The 14,089-nt window shown below is 33.9% G+C and overlaps 2 protein-coding genes across 2 annotated transcripts in view; one reads left to right on the top strand and one right to left on the bottom strand.

Annotated features, from left to right (window-relative positions):
* The window catches only part of LOC111387345 (alpha-glucosidase 2-like), a 12,413-nt gene extending 1,590 nt beyond the window's left edge, over positions 1–10,823 (top strand). Inside the window, exons 5-22 of the mRNA XM_023011898.1 lie at positions 512–594; positions 908–1,003; positions 1,078–1,246; positions 1,423–1,565; positions 1,631–1,717; positions 1,900–2,085; positions 3,356–3,523; positions 4,651–4,771; positions 4,851–4,920; positions 5,119–5,206; positions 5,298–5,418; positions 6,280–6,473; positions 6,592–6,700; positions 7,046–7,201; positions 7,311–7,413; positions 7,621–7,794; positions 9,434–9,579; positions 10,352–10,823. Of these exons, the coding sequence (XP_022867666.1) occupies positions 512–594; positions 908–1,003; positions 1,078–1,246; positions 1,423–1,565; positions 1,631–1,717; positions 1,900–2,085; positions 3,356–3,523; positions 4,651–4,771; positions 4,851–4,920; positions 5,119–5,206; positions 5,298–5,418; positions 6,280–6,473; positions 6,592–6,700; positions 7,046–7,201; positions 7,311–7,413; positions 7,621–7,794; positions 9,434–9,579; positions 10,352–10,545 (2,408 nt within the window). The 3' untranslated portion in view covers positions 10,546–10,823. The remainder of the gene's footprint in view (positions 1–511; positions 595–907; positions 1,004–1,077; positions 1,247–1,422; positions 1,566–1,630; positions 1,718–1,899; positions 2,086–3,355; positions 3,524–4,650; positions 4,772–4,850; positions 4,921–5,118; positions 5,207–5,297; positions 5,419–6,279; positions 6,474–6,591; positions 6,701–7,045; positions 7,202–7,310; positions 7,414–7,620; positions 7,795–9,433; positions 9,580–10,351) is intronic.
* The window catches only part of LOC111387346, an 84,910-nt gene that overhangs the window by 45,478 nt on the left and 25,343 nt on the right, over positions 1–14,089 (bottom strand). The gene's annotated exons all lie outside the window — the stretch shown is intronic.

The following is a 14,089-nucleotide window of genomic DNA, read 5'->3' on the forward strand; positions in this document are numbered from 1 at the left end:
TTAGATAGAGAGGTGTGAGGAAAACCTTTTAATTCCTTCTTCATTAAAGTGAACAATCTGCTTTGGTTTCCTACATTATAAAATTTGTGTGTTCGCGTGTCTACGTTTTGTTTTCTTCCGTGTTATTGCTCTTTGGAGATTTAAGGCTTAATCCTAATTAAAATTTCTCTAGCAATCTGTTACTGCTATAAAGGGCTTGTATGCCAATAATGTTGCTTTCTCTACTTCCTTTATAACTCAGTTTCATAAAATGTTCTGACTTTCATGTGTTTTTACATAATTTAATCAAGAGTTTGCTTTTTCTTATGTTCTATTTTTCTTGTCTTCATGTAATTTTCCCATTCTTACTACTCACAAGTTGAGTTGCAGGTAAAAATATAAAATAATTTTGCATTTCTACTTCCCCTATAATTTGACTTATCCACAATCAAAATCGTCTTATGTCCCTATTCTAGATTTGCTTTTTCTACTTTCCTCATTGTTGTTATTTGATTGAGGAATTTCCGATCAGGTACTGTTTTTATGCCCCCAAAATGGTCGCTAGGCTATCATCAATGTCGTTGGAGCTATGCTTCTGATGCACGAGTTCTTGAGGTTGACCATTTATACTGTATTGATTTCTTATTTGCGCATGCACAAGATGATCATACACATTTTCTTCTTATTTCTCCATTTGTTTTGTTTCTATTTGCATGCGTGCACAATATTTGAATCCGTTAGTTTTCTTACTTGAAAGCTTATGGTCCTCTTCATAAGCTAGAACTTTATTATGTAAGACAAACTTTTTGAACTTGGAATTTTGTTATGGGGAACTCATTTTGTTATTAGAGAGGTTAAATGGCCAGCTTGTTTCTTCAAGCATATTTACCATTTAACATTTAGCCTGTTTTTCATTTTCTCTATGCAGATTGCAAGGACATTTCGTGAAAAAAATATACCTTGCGATGTCATATGGATGGACATAGATTACATGGATGGTTTTCGTTGTTTCACTTTTGACCAGGCAAGTTTGCATCTACTCCAAGTTGGTTTGTTGCATAGATGAATTATAAAACAAGCTACTTCTATCTATTTTAGGAGCGGTTCTCGGATCCAAAGTCTCTTGCAGATGATCTTCATAAAAATGGTTTCAAAGCAATCTGGATGCTTGACCCTGGGATCAAATATGAAAAGGGCTATTTTGTTTATGATAGTGGTTCTGAAAGAGATATCTGGATTCAAACTCCTGATCGAAAGCCGTTTATAGGTACATATGATACCTCCATTCCTCCTCTCCCATCCTACAAAAAACTGAAAAGAAACATAATAAAGGAAGAGAAAGAGGGAAAGGCTTGAACTCGTGGCCAGGGACATTTTTATTGAAATGAACATTTCATCCACTTTGTCCTCTGTGTACATTTATTTTATTTATTCTATCTTTAGGGGAGGTGTGGCCTGGGCCTTGTGTATTTCCTGACTTCACAAAATCAGAAGCCCGTTCATGGTGGGCTAATCTTGTCAAGGACTTTGTTGATAATGGTGTTGATGGTATATGGAATGATATGAATGAACCGGCTGTTTTCAAGGTGAAGTTCAAACTTTGTTAGAAGTACATCTCTTTCCTGGTTTTGTATGACATATTTTGTTGCAGACTGTAACGAAGACAATGCCTGAGAGCAATATCCATAGAGGAGATCCAGAGCTTGGAGGCTGTCAGAACCATTCACACTATCACAATGTACAACTGCCTGGACCCTTTTTCCAATACTTCAATTTTACTCTTCAAAAAATTTATATGCTTAGTTGAAGCTTTTAGGTCTTAGTACCAGAAAATGAAAATTATATAATAATTAATGGTTTTCTTTAATATATTGTAGAACAGATGGATTTTATTCAGGAAAAATTGGTTGCTTATGTCAGGTTTATGGTATGCTGATGGCAAGATCAACATATGAAGGTGTGAAACTATCTAATGAAGAAAAACGTCCATTTGTTCTTACTCGAGCTGGATTTGTTGGTAGCCAAAGGTATGCTGCGACGTGGACAGGAGATAATCTTTCTACTTGGGGGCACCTTCATATGAGTATATCTATGGTTCTTCAACTGGTAAGTGGAAGATATATTGAAAAATATCTTTGTAAACCACGAAAGACAATGTAATGTGTTTTCTATTTGACCCTATTGTCTCTGCTTTCACGAGAGAGTCGTCCCTGACTCAAACTTTTGGTTTCATCAATAGTTATACCTTTGCTTCATTCAAGTCGAACAATTCATTGCGAAATGTAACAATGGATTCTAAGCATATAGCATTGATCCATGCACCTCGGAGAGTTATATCATTTATCGTTTATTCTCATAGATAGGGGATGTGAAAGAAAAAGTCTTTTCAGCTTTCCCTTTCAATACTTGTTTGCTATTTGTCATTGAGGAATATTTGTGCAGTGGAGGTTTGTGAAAGACCAAATTATTGGATGAGATCACCTGCGCCTGCTTGTGGGATATCCCTGATGGGTGTAGGATATTAGATTTGGTGCTTATATTTTTTATTGATGTCCAATTGTCATGCCTCAAACCCACAAGTAGAGACTTGGACGAGTGTCTTGAAAAGTAGGCTCGACAAATAACTTCCCAGCATTTGTCCTAACTTAGTCATTATGGTTAACCCATGTTTCTCATAGAAGCAAATTGCATACATCCTATAAAGAGCTCAAATTTGTATTCCAAAACAAGTGCTGAATGCTAGACATATATGGGGCTTTTGTGCATTTTGTTTGCAAATTATGTTTAATATCCCTCTTATCAAGCTTGTGATAGAATTGCCAGCTTAAAGACCCTGCCTCATGGTGACCTTTGAAAATACCCTCAGTGGGCATGTACCTTTTTGACTGATTCTTGTTGCTCAAATGGTATGCATATTATGTTATTCTATGTGACTTCTTAGATATACTAACGATGAACATGAAAGCGATGGAACTGTAACTAAGTTTGATCCATTTGGAATTTGAATCTGTAATAAATTGATTAGCACAAGAACAAAGCATGGTGTTTATACAAAAGAAGATACTCGTGCATATGCATGTGTGAGAATGAGTTTATGTACATAAGCATGCTAAAAATCTACATTCATTATTATCTGCTTTTACTCACGTATTATTAAAAATTAAAATAGAAGAGGAAGATAAAAAGTGACTCCAATATTTCTTTCCTGTCTTTTTATATACAATGACGTGTCTAAATATTTTTTTCAAATATATTAGCACAGATGGTTAAGAGAGAATGCCTAAATGGATTTCTCATTGAATAAAAAACTCTAGCAGTTCAAGTTTTTCACCTCTCTACAGTTGACTGCATTAATGAAATATGAGCTGGTGTCCAGGGGCTTAGTGGGCAGCCATTTTCAGGGCCAGATATTGGTGGATTTGCTGGGAATGCAACGCCAAAGCTGTTTGGAAGGTGGATGGGTGTGGGTGCTATGTTTCCTTTTTGTCGTGGGCATACTGAAACTGATACCATTGATCACGAACCTTGGTCTTTCGGAGAAGAGGTTGGTCCTTCATTCACAAATAAGTGACAAACTATGTACCTGTAAAGTGCATGAGCTTTTTTTGTCATGAATTTTACTAAAATTTCACCGTGCCAATCTCTTTTCCCTCCTTTGAAGTGAGTACACAAAAAGTGCATCAATATTTCTTCTTGTTTAACTGGTTGATGCTGTAGAGGTCGCAAGCGAAAATATCATGAATCCTTTATAACATTCATACTATTGTATTAACTATGAGAAACTTGGGCAATTTTTTTGCATAGATTCGACATTGTCTATCATTAATTGATTCAGAAATTAAAAGTATTACACCCATTAATTGTATCAACCCATTAATTGTTAATTCATACCCTCTTTCAAAACTTGTTACTTTGATAACATAGTAAACCAATATGATGCCATCTGTTTAGATCTCAATTCTACAATGATATTGTATATGTACCTTCATAATTCATTTAATAGAAACTTCCAGTAAATGTGAGAGAGCATGTTATATTTAGTTGAGTCCTTTTCATAAGCATCAACATTTTTAAGGAGGAGACTTATATGTAAATATATTTACAAAAGTAGCATATATGTAAATATATTTACGAAATTAACTTTCGAATACCGAGTTCCAGTTTATATTTTATCTGAACTTTTGAACATGTCAAAGTCAAGTCATTCCAAGCTGTTAGCTATATTTGAGATTCCGATTATGTCTTCATTTGCTTGTTTGAAGTTGAAAAGTCTGTAGATAGTTTCTCTTATTTCTAAAGGAGTGGAACAGAATTTTTTGGAAGAAGAAATTGATTTCAAAACTTCGTTGTTTTTATTATTTCTCTGAAATTTAGCATAAGTTTAAATTTTGATAATTTAATTGTGTAAAAGCCAACTATTTGGAATGGACTTTCTTGTTCTCGTGTCAAATTTGCTGCCTGAAGTGATAAATCAATAATTTACATAAAATGTGATATCTTCTGCAATATTTCTATTCTCAATATTTGAGCAAAGCTGTCTTCTTGTATTGTTATAGATGTAAAATCTGTTAACAAAACCTAATTTTACTAATTATTATTCTTCATATTGTTGCCATTAAGATATCTGCTTACTCTCTTCATTCCTCATTTGCGAGCTTCTTACCTCTCCAGTGTGAAGAAGTTTGTCGATTGGCATTGAGGAGGCGTTATCGGCTTTTACCTCACATATATACTCTGTTTTACTTGGCACATACGCTGGGTATCCCTGTGGCAACTCCTACTTTTTTTGCTGGTGCGTTCTCATGATCATCTATAAAAATCGACTTCTTGACCTTTTTTTGGTGGCCGTTAATTTTAAGATTCTTTTGCAGATCCCAAAGATCTTGAGTTAAGAATGCATGAAAATTCATTCTTGTTGGGACCACTTCTTGTATATGCAAGGTTCTCGCCTCTTCTGATTGTAATGACAATTGTTGATTCGATATTTGGAATTGACACTATATGTGAATTGCAAATAAATATGCTCTCTTTAACCTTTCTATTTTCCCCATTTTTTTGTTTATTTGAGGTGCTTTCAGTGTTGATCATAGGATATATTTTGCTCCTGAATTTTATTTCGTACTGTATTCAATGTTGTAGCACCAGGCATGACGAAGAGTTATATGAAATGTGGCACAAGTTGCCTAAAGGAATCTGGTTGAGTTTTGATTTTGAAGATTCTCATCCGGTATTTATAAGAAACCTATTATATGACCTTTTATTTTATTTTTTGGTTTTCTTTTAAACTTTTCACTTTTTCCTATGTTTGATTGTGCTAGGATTTACCATCGTTGTACTTGAAAGGAGGATCCATCATTCCTTTGGCTCCTCCTCATCAACATGTTGGTGAAGCCACTCCTACAGATGATATATCTCTCCTGGTAGCTTTGGATGAACATGGTAATTTTTCTGTTTGTTACATTTTAATCATATGATAACATTAATATGTTACTTGCCCTAACTAGAATAACTTGAATTTTGCTTTGCTTTCGACTAAAATTTCCCACTGGCCTTCAGTAAAGCTATATTATTATTATGATGCTTCCCATCTTTTGCTTCTCTTGGGTTCTGGTCGACTGAGGGTACTAGCCTTTTGCATCCGAGTAGTTTTCTACTCAGTAGTACATTGTCAAAATGTTAATTCAACTGCATTCTCCAATGAAAGATCAGCAAGGGAGATGAATTGAGCTTCTAAGGGAATGACAAAAGGTAACTGAAATGCTCCAGAAAAGGCAAAAGAAAGACAAATGCCTCAAGAAGAGAAGTCAAATGTTGGAATCCTGAATGCTTGAGTAAATTACGCCATGTTGTATTTTGAGAGCATATATGAAAGCAGCTTTGAGATGAACAGAATTTATCATATATCTAAATTATTCTCATAGTCAAGAAATAATGATTTTGGATGACATTCGTTCTTGGAATAAACTGGTATTTCCCACATTGAGTCATATCTATTTTTGGGAGTTTTCTAGGATGCTATATTTAGGTCTTTGCACATTTCTGTCATGGCTGCACAATCTTGGTGTAATAATTTAGAAATTATGTTATATATAGAAAGTAAAGTGGCATCAACAATGTGAAGTTTTGAGGTAGATTGAATTCCGAAGAAAAAAACCCAGTTGTAATTTTAACAGGCTCTTATCATTAATGTTGTGTAGGCAGCAACAAAATTTTTACTTACGTAGTTGGTGTTATGAATGAATTGACTATATCACAGAGGAGATATTAGTGGATTTCAGAATTGGATCTCTTTAACTGCAGGTAAAGCTGAAGGTATTCTCTTTGAAGATGATGGTGATGGATATGAATACATAAAAGGACGATATCTGTTGACAACATACGTTGCTGAACTTCAATCTTCGGTGGTAACTTTAAGAGTTTCAAAAACTGAAGGATCTTGGAAGAGACCAAACCGTCGCTTACACATGCAATTACTGCTTGGCATAGGTGCTGTGGTATGTATTTTTTTCACAGCATTCCATTTCTTGTAAATTAAGATTGTACTTGTCTAAAAATGTAAAATGTTCGTTTTGCTGAATTAAATGTTGTGTCATTTTTCTTTTTGTCAAATAGCTTGAAGCATGGGGCACCGATGGGGAGATTCTGCAAATCAAAATGCCCACAGAAGATGATTTGTCCGAATTAACATTGGCTGGCAAAAGGCAATACAGACTTCGTATAGGTAATTGCACTTTATAACTACTTCATTGACTCCGTAGTCATCTTCTAACAACGTTTTTCAGAGTAGAGGCTGGGCATATCGACTAATTAAATAGTAATATTATAGAATATTGTATTAAATTTTGTCCAGAAGTAGAACCTCTTGCAAATATGAACCTGGTCAACATATTATGCCATTTGCAGTGTGTTTAAACTATTGATTATGTCAAAGAGATTGCTATATAGCTTCTAATGAAGATCTTGTTTTATGCAATGTTCTAAAGGTTGTTCAGGAATGACATTAACGAAGATGTATCTGATATTTTTTTGCATGCTTTTTGAAATAACATAACAATGTTAATTGCAGAAAGTGCCAAGTGTATTCCAGACTTGGATAATGTTTCTGGACACAAGGGAACTGAACTATCACAGACTCCTGTCAAAATAAAATCCGCGGTTTGGGCTCTGAAAGTAATTCCGTGGATAGGAGGTAGAATTATTTCCATGGAGCACCTACCTTCAGGTAACGCCTAATGTATCTTTTGTCTAACTTTTTGTTCATCTATTAAATGACTTCTTAGATTATCTTTGCTTCAAGTTCTCCATGATATATGGTCTTCGCATACTTCTAGGAACTCAATGGCTTCATAGCCGGGTCGATGTTAATGGGTACGAAGAATATAGTGGCGTGGAGTACCAATCTGCTGGGTGCTTTGAGGCTTACTCTGTTATCGAGTGAGTAGATAAATCCAGTTGGTGGTTTATGCATAACATTGTATAGCTTTTTACATTCTTCTAAACAATGTATAGTTGTAGGTGCTTCTTTCTGTACACTCCAATGTACTAACTAAAAACTCGTTTGTATATGCTTTCTGTTTAATATTAATTAACTATGAAGCATGAGCTTAAAAACAATGTTTTGCTGGTTTTTTCTTTTGACAGTCAAGATCTGGAGCAGGCTGGTGAAATAGAATCCCTTAAGTTAGAAGGTGATATAGGAGGTGGATTAATTCTTGAGCGGAAAATATCTTTTCCAAAAAATGACCCAGAGCTTTTCCAAATTGATTCTGGCATTGTGGCTCGTACAGTTGGTGCTGGTTCTGGTGGATTGTCAAGGTACTTTTTGAATTCATGTTATTCGCTTAAACTTAATGGGATTTTGTAGTTTGCAGGTTTTTATGTGAATAAAGAAAAACATACTTGCCTATCCATGTCAATGCTCTGATTAAGTGCATATTTGGCATGGGCAGACCCAAGGGGGGTCACGTGACTTCCCAAATTTTGAATATATATATATATATATATTATTTATTTATTTATTTATTTATTTATTTTGTGTGTGTATGGATAAGTCTTGTTTGGTATCGATTGAAATCTAAATTTTAATCTAAATCATACTCAACAATTAATTTTAATAATATATTTCATGGAATCTTTAACTTTTATCAAAATATACTCAAAATCTAATTTTAACCTCTACCAAATAGGGGCAAAATTACAATAAATTTGAATTTTTTTTTTATCTTTTCTCTTACTATATCTTACACTCTCCCTCACACATTTTATCAAAACTTTAACACTTCTAATTTTTTAAAAATTTGTCTATAATTTTTTTTTACAAATTATCATATCTACTACAAATTTTTACTTTCTAATCAAATTTTCAATTAATTAGAACCTAAATTTGTATTTTTCTCTTATCTTATTTGTGTACATAGAATGTGTCTGAACTGATTATATCCAATTTAACTTATATTTAATGAATTGTATTTATTTGATTGAATATTGGTTATATATTTTTTCTTTCGATCACTTGATTTGATTGTTTGTATTAAATGCACTATAATTTTTTAAAACATAAATATGCATTTTCTTGTGATGAGCAAAATATTGATAAAATGACTATTCAAAACCAAATGGATGAAAATGATGAGCAAAATATTAAAAAAGAAATGTTTGTTAAATGTAAATCTATATTTTTTCGGGTCGAGTATAAATCATTCAAATATCAAGAACAAAGTATTCGATTTATACAAAGTTTGATTGTGTTCCCCTAACTAAAATTTTTTGCGTCCGCCGTGATGTTTAGATAGTATCGTGGGCCACACAGAATCCATGGATAATAAGTTTGTAATAGTCGTAGTTTCTACGAATGTGTTGATAAAAAGTATATTTGAGGAAAAAAACAAAAAAAAAAAAAAACAAAAAGATTATAAAAAAAAAAATTACTTCCCAAACATGCTTTGAATTGCTGACCTTTAGGGGCGAGTTGAAGAAGTGATATTATATGTCACTTTTCATCGTCACTCTCAAAACTAGAAGTCGCAAGTCTTTTTGAATCATGCGTGTTTAAAGTCTCTGCTTATTTTTCTCAAATCCTTGTGATCCCAAGTTTCAAAGAGTGAAACAATTACTTTTAGTAAAGGAACCTACCACCTGCTTGTTGAAATCCCAGTTTCTTTCACTTCTGGAGATACTTCACATGATTTTAGTCGTTCACAATTCTACTATATGCCTTCTGAAAGAATGACATTCTTTCCAATGTCATCTTCAGGTATTACATTGTCAATGATGAAAACAAGAAGAATTCTGCTAATTGTTTTAAATCTTGTCGTTGAAATTTTACTTTTTACTTCTACAGTCCTTTCGGTCGATAGACTTGCACTAATTAGTATACCTTTAAGACATTAGATTATCCTTCTTTCCTTCCTTTGTCACGATCTCTTCGACTCGTTAATCATATTGTTGTTTTCAGGCTTGTGTGCTTGCGAGTGCATCCAACGTTCAATTTGTTACACCCTACTGATTCATATGTGTCATTTACGTCCATCAATGGTTCCAAGCATGAGATTTGGCCAGAAGCTGGGGAGCAGTTTTTTGAAGGGGATCTTCGACCAAATGGTAAACAATATATTTCTCACCAGTACCCTAAATTTATTGATTGAAGCTTGATTTTTTGTTCTCACCATCCACGTAGAAGTTGACTCGGATGCCAAAAAATGACCATATGATTTTTGTGGGGACCAACAGAAAATCGACAATAATTTGGCTTCTTTTTCTTGCTCAATACTGTCCCATCCGGTCCAGTTCAACCCAATCCTTTCATCTAGGATATTATCTAAAGAAACAACGATTATGGTGTTGATTGTGGGGAGTTTTTGCTACAGAAGCATCCCCATTATAATGGGATGAAAAGAACCGATTAGACAAAATCTTGGTCAGTATACTGTCCAATCCAGTTTGGTCTCATTTTATAACTGAATATGTAATAAGTTTAGAATAATGCTACTTACATCTAATGAAGTTATATAATGATTTACATACGGATGAGATGTCAAAAAGAGAGTAGGGATTTTTATTTTATTTTTTTTGTTTTATATATATATATATTTGGTTGAAGAAATTCTAATCCAATCATGATTTTTTTATTTGATTGAAGAAATTTTGATCCAATGAGATCTCACCATATCATATATGGATAAACTATTATGTACATGTAGCACAACCGATAAGTTTAATTTGATCTTGCATTCATTGCACTACCATAGCCTAAAGTATGTGCATCTATATAGTCCACAACGCACCACGAACTCTATAAACTCTAGCCTTCTTGGATAAATGTTCTGTAGTTCAATCTACCAATTAATGGTTTCTTTCCTAACTTTTTAATCAGGTGAATGGATGCTGGTCGATAAATGCCTTGGTATCGCCTTAGTCAATCGGTTCGACATCAGTCACAGTTACAAGTGTCTTGTCCATTGGGGAACAGGGACGGTGAATTTGGAGCTTTGGTCAGAAAGCAGACCCGTCTCAAAAGAATCTCCACTAAGAATATCTCATGGATATGAGGTAAGAGGAATGTCATAAAACATTTTATTGACAAGATCACTGAAACATGGTATGAACTGGAATGGATGGAAGCACCATGATCTGCATTGTTGTTCTTTTACTCAGAGTTCTGAACTTTTGCTTATAAGTAATGACTTTTATACTAAGCCACTGCACTAAATGGGCATGAAGACAAAATGCCCCTATTAAAAAGATAATGTGCGTGTTGGGGACACAGCAGTCATTTATATGATATGTTCTTTATAAATAAGAGATGGAACCTCGCGAGTTTTGTGTACTATTGCAATGTTAAATTTTTTCCTATGATCCTTTTAAAGCATGTAATATGACTCGATCGATATAATTGTCAGTAACATAGTTACGGTATTAGCTAGAGAACATGAAGCACCATTGACATTGAATATCAAGACTTGACAGATGGGCTGGTCTAGCCTAAAAATTGACTGACCAAGCAGTGGACCGGATTGGACACTTTTGTCCAACACGATACTTGTTGGACGCTTTGACATGCAAGTTATATATATATATATATATATATATATATATATATATTGAAGAGTGTTAGTATCTAACACATGTCGGACATGGATATGGACACGATGTCCAATAGAAGTGACTGTGCAACACAGATGGCCACTATAGAACCAGTCAATACTAACTCGATGTTGCTATCTCTTAAGGAAATGAAAATAAAATTGGTAAAGATAAATCATATGGCACATCAAAAATCAATATTCAACCATTTAGTGTAGTAGACACAAGTACTAGGGAGGTATCACCCCGTCGGGAGTACATAGACAGACTAATCCGATTACAAGCACCGCAAGGAATTAAGGCAAATGCACCCACTTTTGAACCCTTTGCTACAACTGGACCGCTATCAAATCTGTAACAAACTGCTTCGATAGGAATGGAATATTACTCCCCGAGTCCAGTGATCTTTACCTCGATTATTTCATTGTCAAAAACCATCGAGTTCAATATCACGGAAACCATATCTCAAAATTCACCACTAGCTGCTTCTTCAAATGCTCGTGAACTCTCTCGAGTGTAGCAACCTTTTCAACGCATACGCACCTTAAGCACAACTGTTTCATAACGTTAACAAGCTCTTTGTCAAGATTTCCATCAACATACCATGCGCCTCCACTAACTTCTTTTGAGGGTTCGAACTCGATTGCTGTGTAGTGTTTTTTTCCCTTTGTATTGGATTTTTACAACTTTTATTAGTTTCCTAGCATACAATGACAAGCGATTTGTTGACAACATGATCAGTGAGTTTTGTCTCATACCCAAATTCCCAAATGTTCTTTAATACATTTGACTCAATGTATCGACTTTGGATATTTTCCTCTCAGGGTATATGAAGTCTCAAGTGACTGGCTCATTCCTGTCGAGAATGAATATTAATATAAAGCAAACAGAAGGGTTCCTACTTCCAAACACCCTAATTTCTAGAAAATCTCTGTAAAAAAATAAAAGGGAAATTTTACAAGACTTCCATATTTTCGCCAACTCAACACAGCCAATTTTGCTGTTAAAACCACTATGTGCAAATTACACAGAGTATATTTTCGACCACAACGCCATAAACTCCCCGTGAGTTATATTCAGATAATCATTCCTATCTCACTCTCGATTCTAAACAAAATCGGACACTTCTTACACTAACACGGGCAATTCTCTTGCTAAAATAATTAATATATACACAAAAGGAAGATTTCACTACATGCAATTGCATATATATAACCTAGGAAAGGGACCCACCCACGACGATACAATTAGAGCATTAAGTGGGACGAGGTGCTTACTGGTTCGAGCTTGCAGCAATTTTTTCCTGCAAGTGGACGAGCGGCTCGCAAGCTTGTGAATTAATCTACTCACTGTAATAATTGAAAGATGTCATTTTCACTAAAAGTTGACGAAATGCAGAGTGATCCAATAGTCGATTTAACTCACATCTTGATTAGACGAGAGCAAGTCAAGCCAAGCCCATTTAACACCCCAAGGTACAACCATTCATACATTGAATTGAAAGGTGTATCAATTTTTTACGTAATTCGGACTTGTTATATCGCTTCAGGTACACCCCGTTATACACAAAAGTTGGCAGATGTATAGTTATCATGTACCGACAGAGCTCTAACTCGCGCCTTGTTGTTCTTCCATAACATACGCTTCTATTATATTCTGAAAATTTTACAATAATCAAATCCCAAAATCACTCACTCAGAATCTCCCTGCATTTTACTTGTAAGTCATTCATGCCTCACTTTTTTATGCCCAATTTTAGTGTTCAAAAAATTTAATTTAATTTAATACATTACAGATTTCAATACTCTCCAATTTAAAATTTTCAAATTACATTTGAATTGATTGGTCGTTAATATATAAAAAATTATACTTAAATAAAATATGTGGAGAAATTATTAAATATTCAATAGAAAAAAAAAACTAAATAAAAAATTAAAGTAAAGAGCTAGTTGGAGTGTATAAAAAAAATACCTTCTAAATTTAAAGATGCTTTCTATTATACATAAGACGCTCTTTATAAATAGAGAGTATTTTGCAAATACTCTTACACCCTAAAATCAAGATTACAAATTATTACAAATGAGTTACGGGAGTTACACCCTAAAATCAAGACACTAATTAAAATATTAATAAATGTAAAATATTATGGTTTATCAATATGTCGAAATTAACATAATGAGGTTAGGTAAAAGATTTATGGTATGTTTGGCAAGTGCTTATTAATAGATGGAGAGAGAAACAAATGGTGGATAAGTAAGCAGTACTTAGATTCTACGAAATATGTTGATAAAAAGTTATTTGACTTGTAGCATGTTTATAAACACTTGCCAAATATACTCCAAATTTTATTGGACCTTTCAGTATATGTAGTGATTGATTAAATGAAGTGACAAAGGATTCGTGTAGCCTAACTTAATTTAATTGAAAGGCCTCGCATGTTGTTCTTCTTGTTGTGATTGCTTACCACATGCTAAATGTTTTCTATGTATTCTTGTTTGGCTTCAAAGGCTTTTTGTTATTGTTTTGGATGAAGAATTTGCTTGCTAAATAATTGGACCATTGGCTTGTTTGCTCAATTCCATTCTTTTCTTGACGACCTTACTTGAATAGATTAGGTCTACCTTTTCAAATTTAATTATTTTTATAGTAATCAGGATTTTTCAAATTCAATGGCTTGATTAGCATTGACGTGTATCAGGAAATTTCCTTTCTCTTTCAATGATTCTATCTTAATCCACTGTGAAAGAGCACAATTGGGTGCAAAACATAGAAACTGGCTTACGAGAATTAGAAAGATGCTTATGTTGTTGATTTTCATTTGAACTCCTTAAAAGGAAATCCCTCAGTAAATAAAAGGGGGAAGATTCCAGATAAAAGAAGGCAGGCACAGGAAGCAAAAGTATTTTAATCGTGTTTCAAGAACATTTATGATTGCCTCCATTGCTGCCAATGACAACCACTTGCAATTATATGATAGACTAGCCCTTGTTTGAGCCCCATATTTTATGTCAAAATGAATTTTGTAATA

This window comes from Olea europaea, unplaced genomic scaffold, assembly GCF_002742605.1.
Source record: "Olea europaea var. sylvestris unplaced genomic scaffold, O_europaea_v1 scaffold399, whole genome shotgun sequence".
Lineage (NCBI taxonomy): Eukaryota > Viridiplantae > Streptophyta > Magnoliopsida > Lamiales > Oleaceae > Olea > Olea europaea.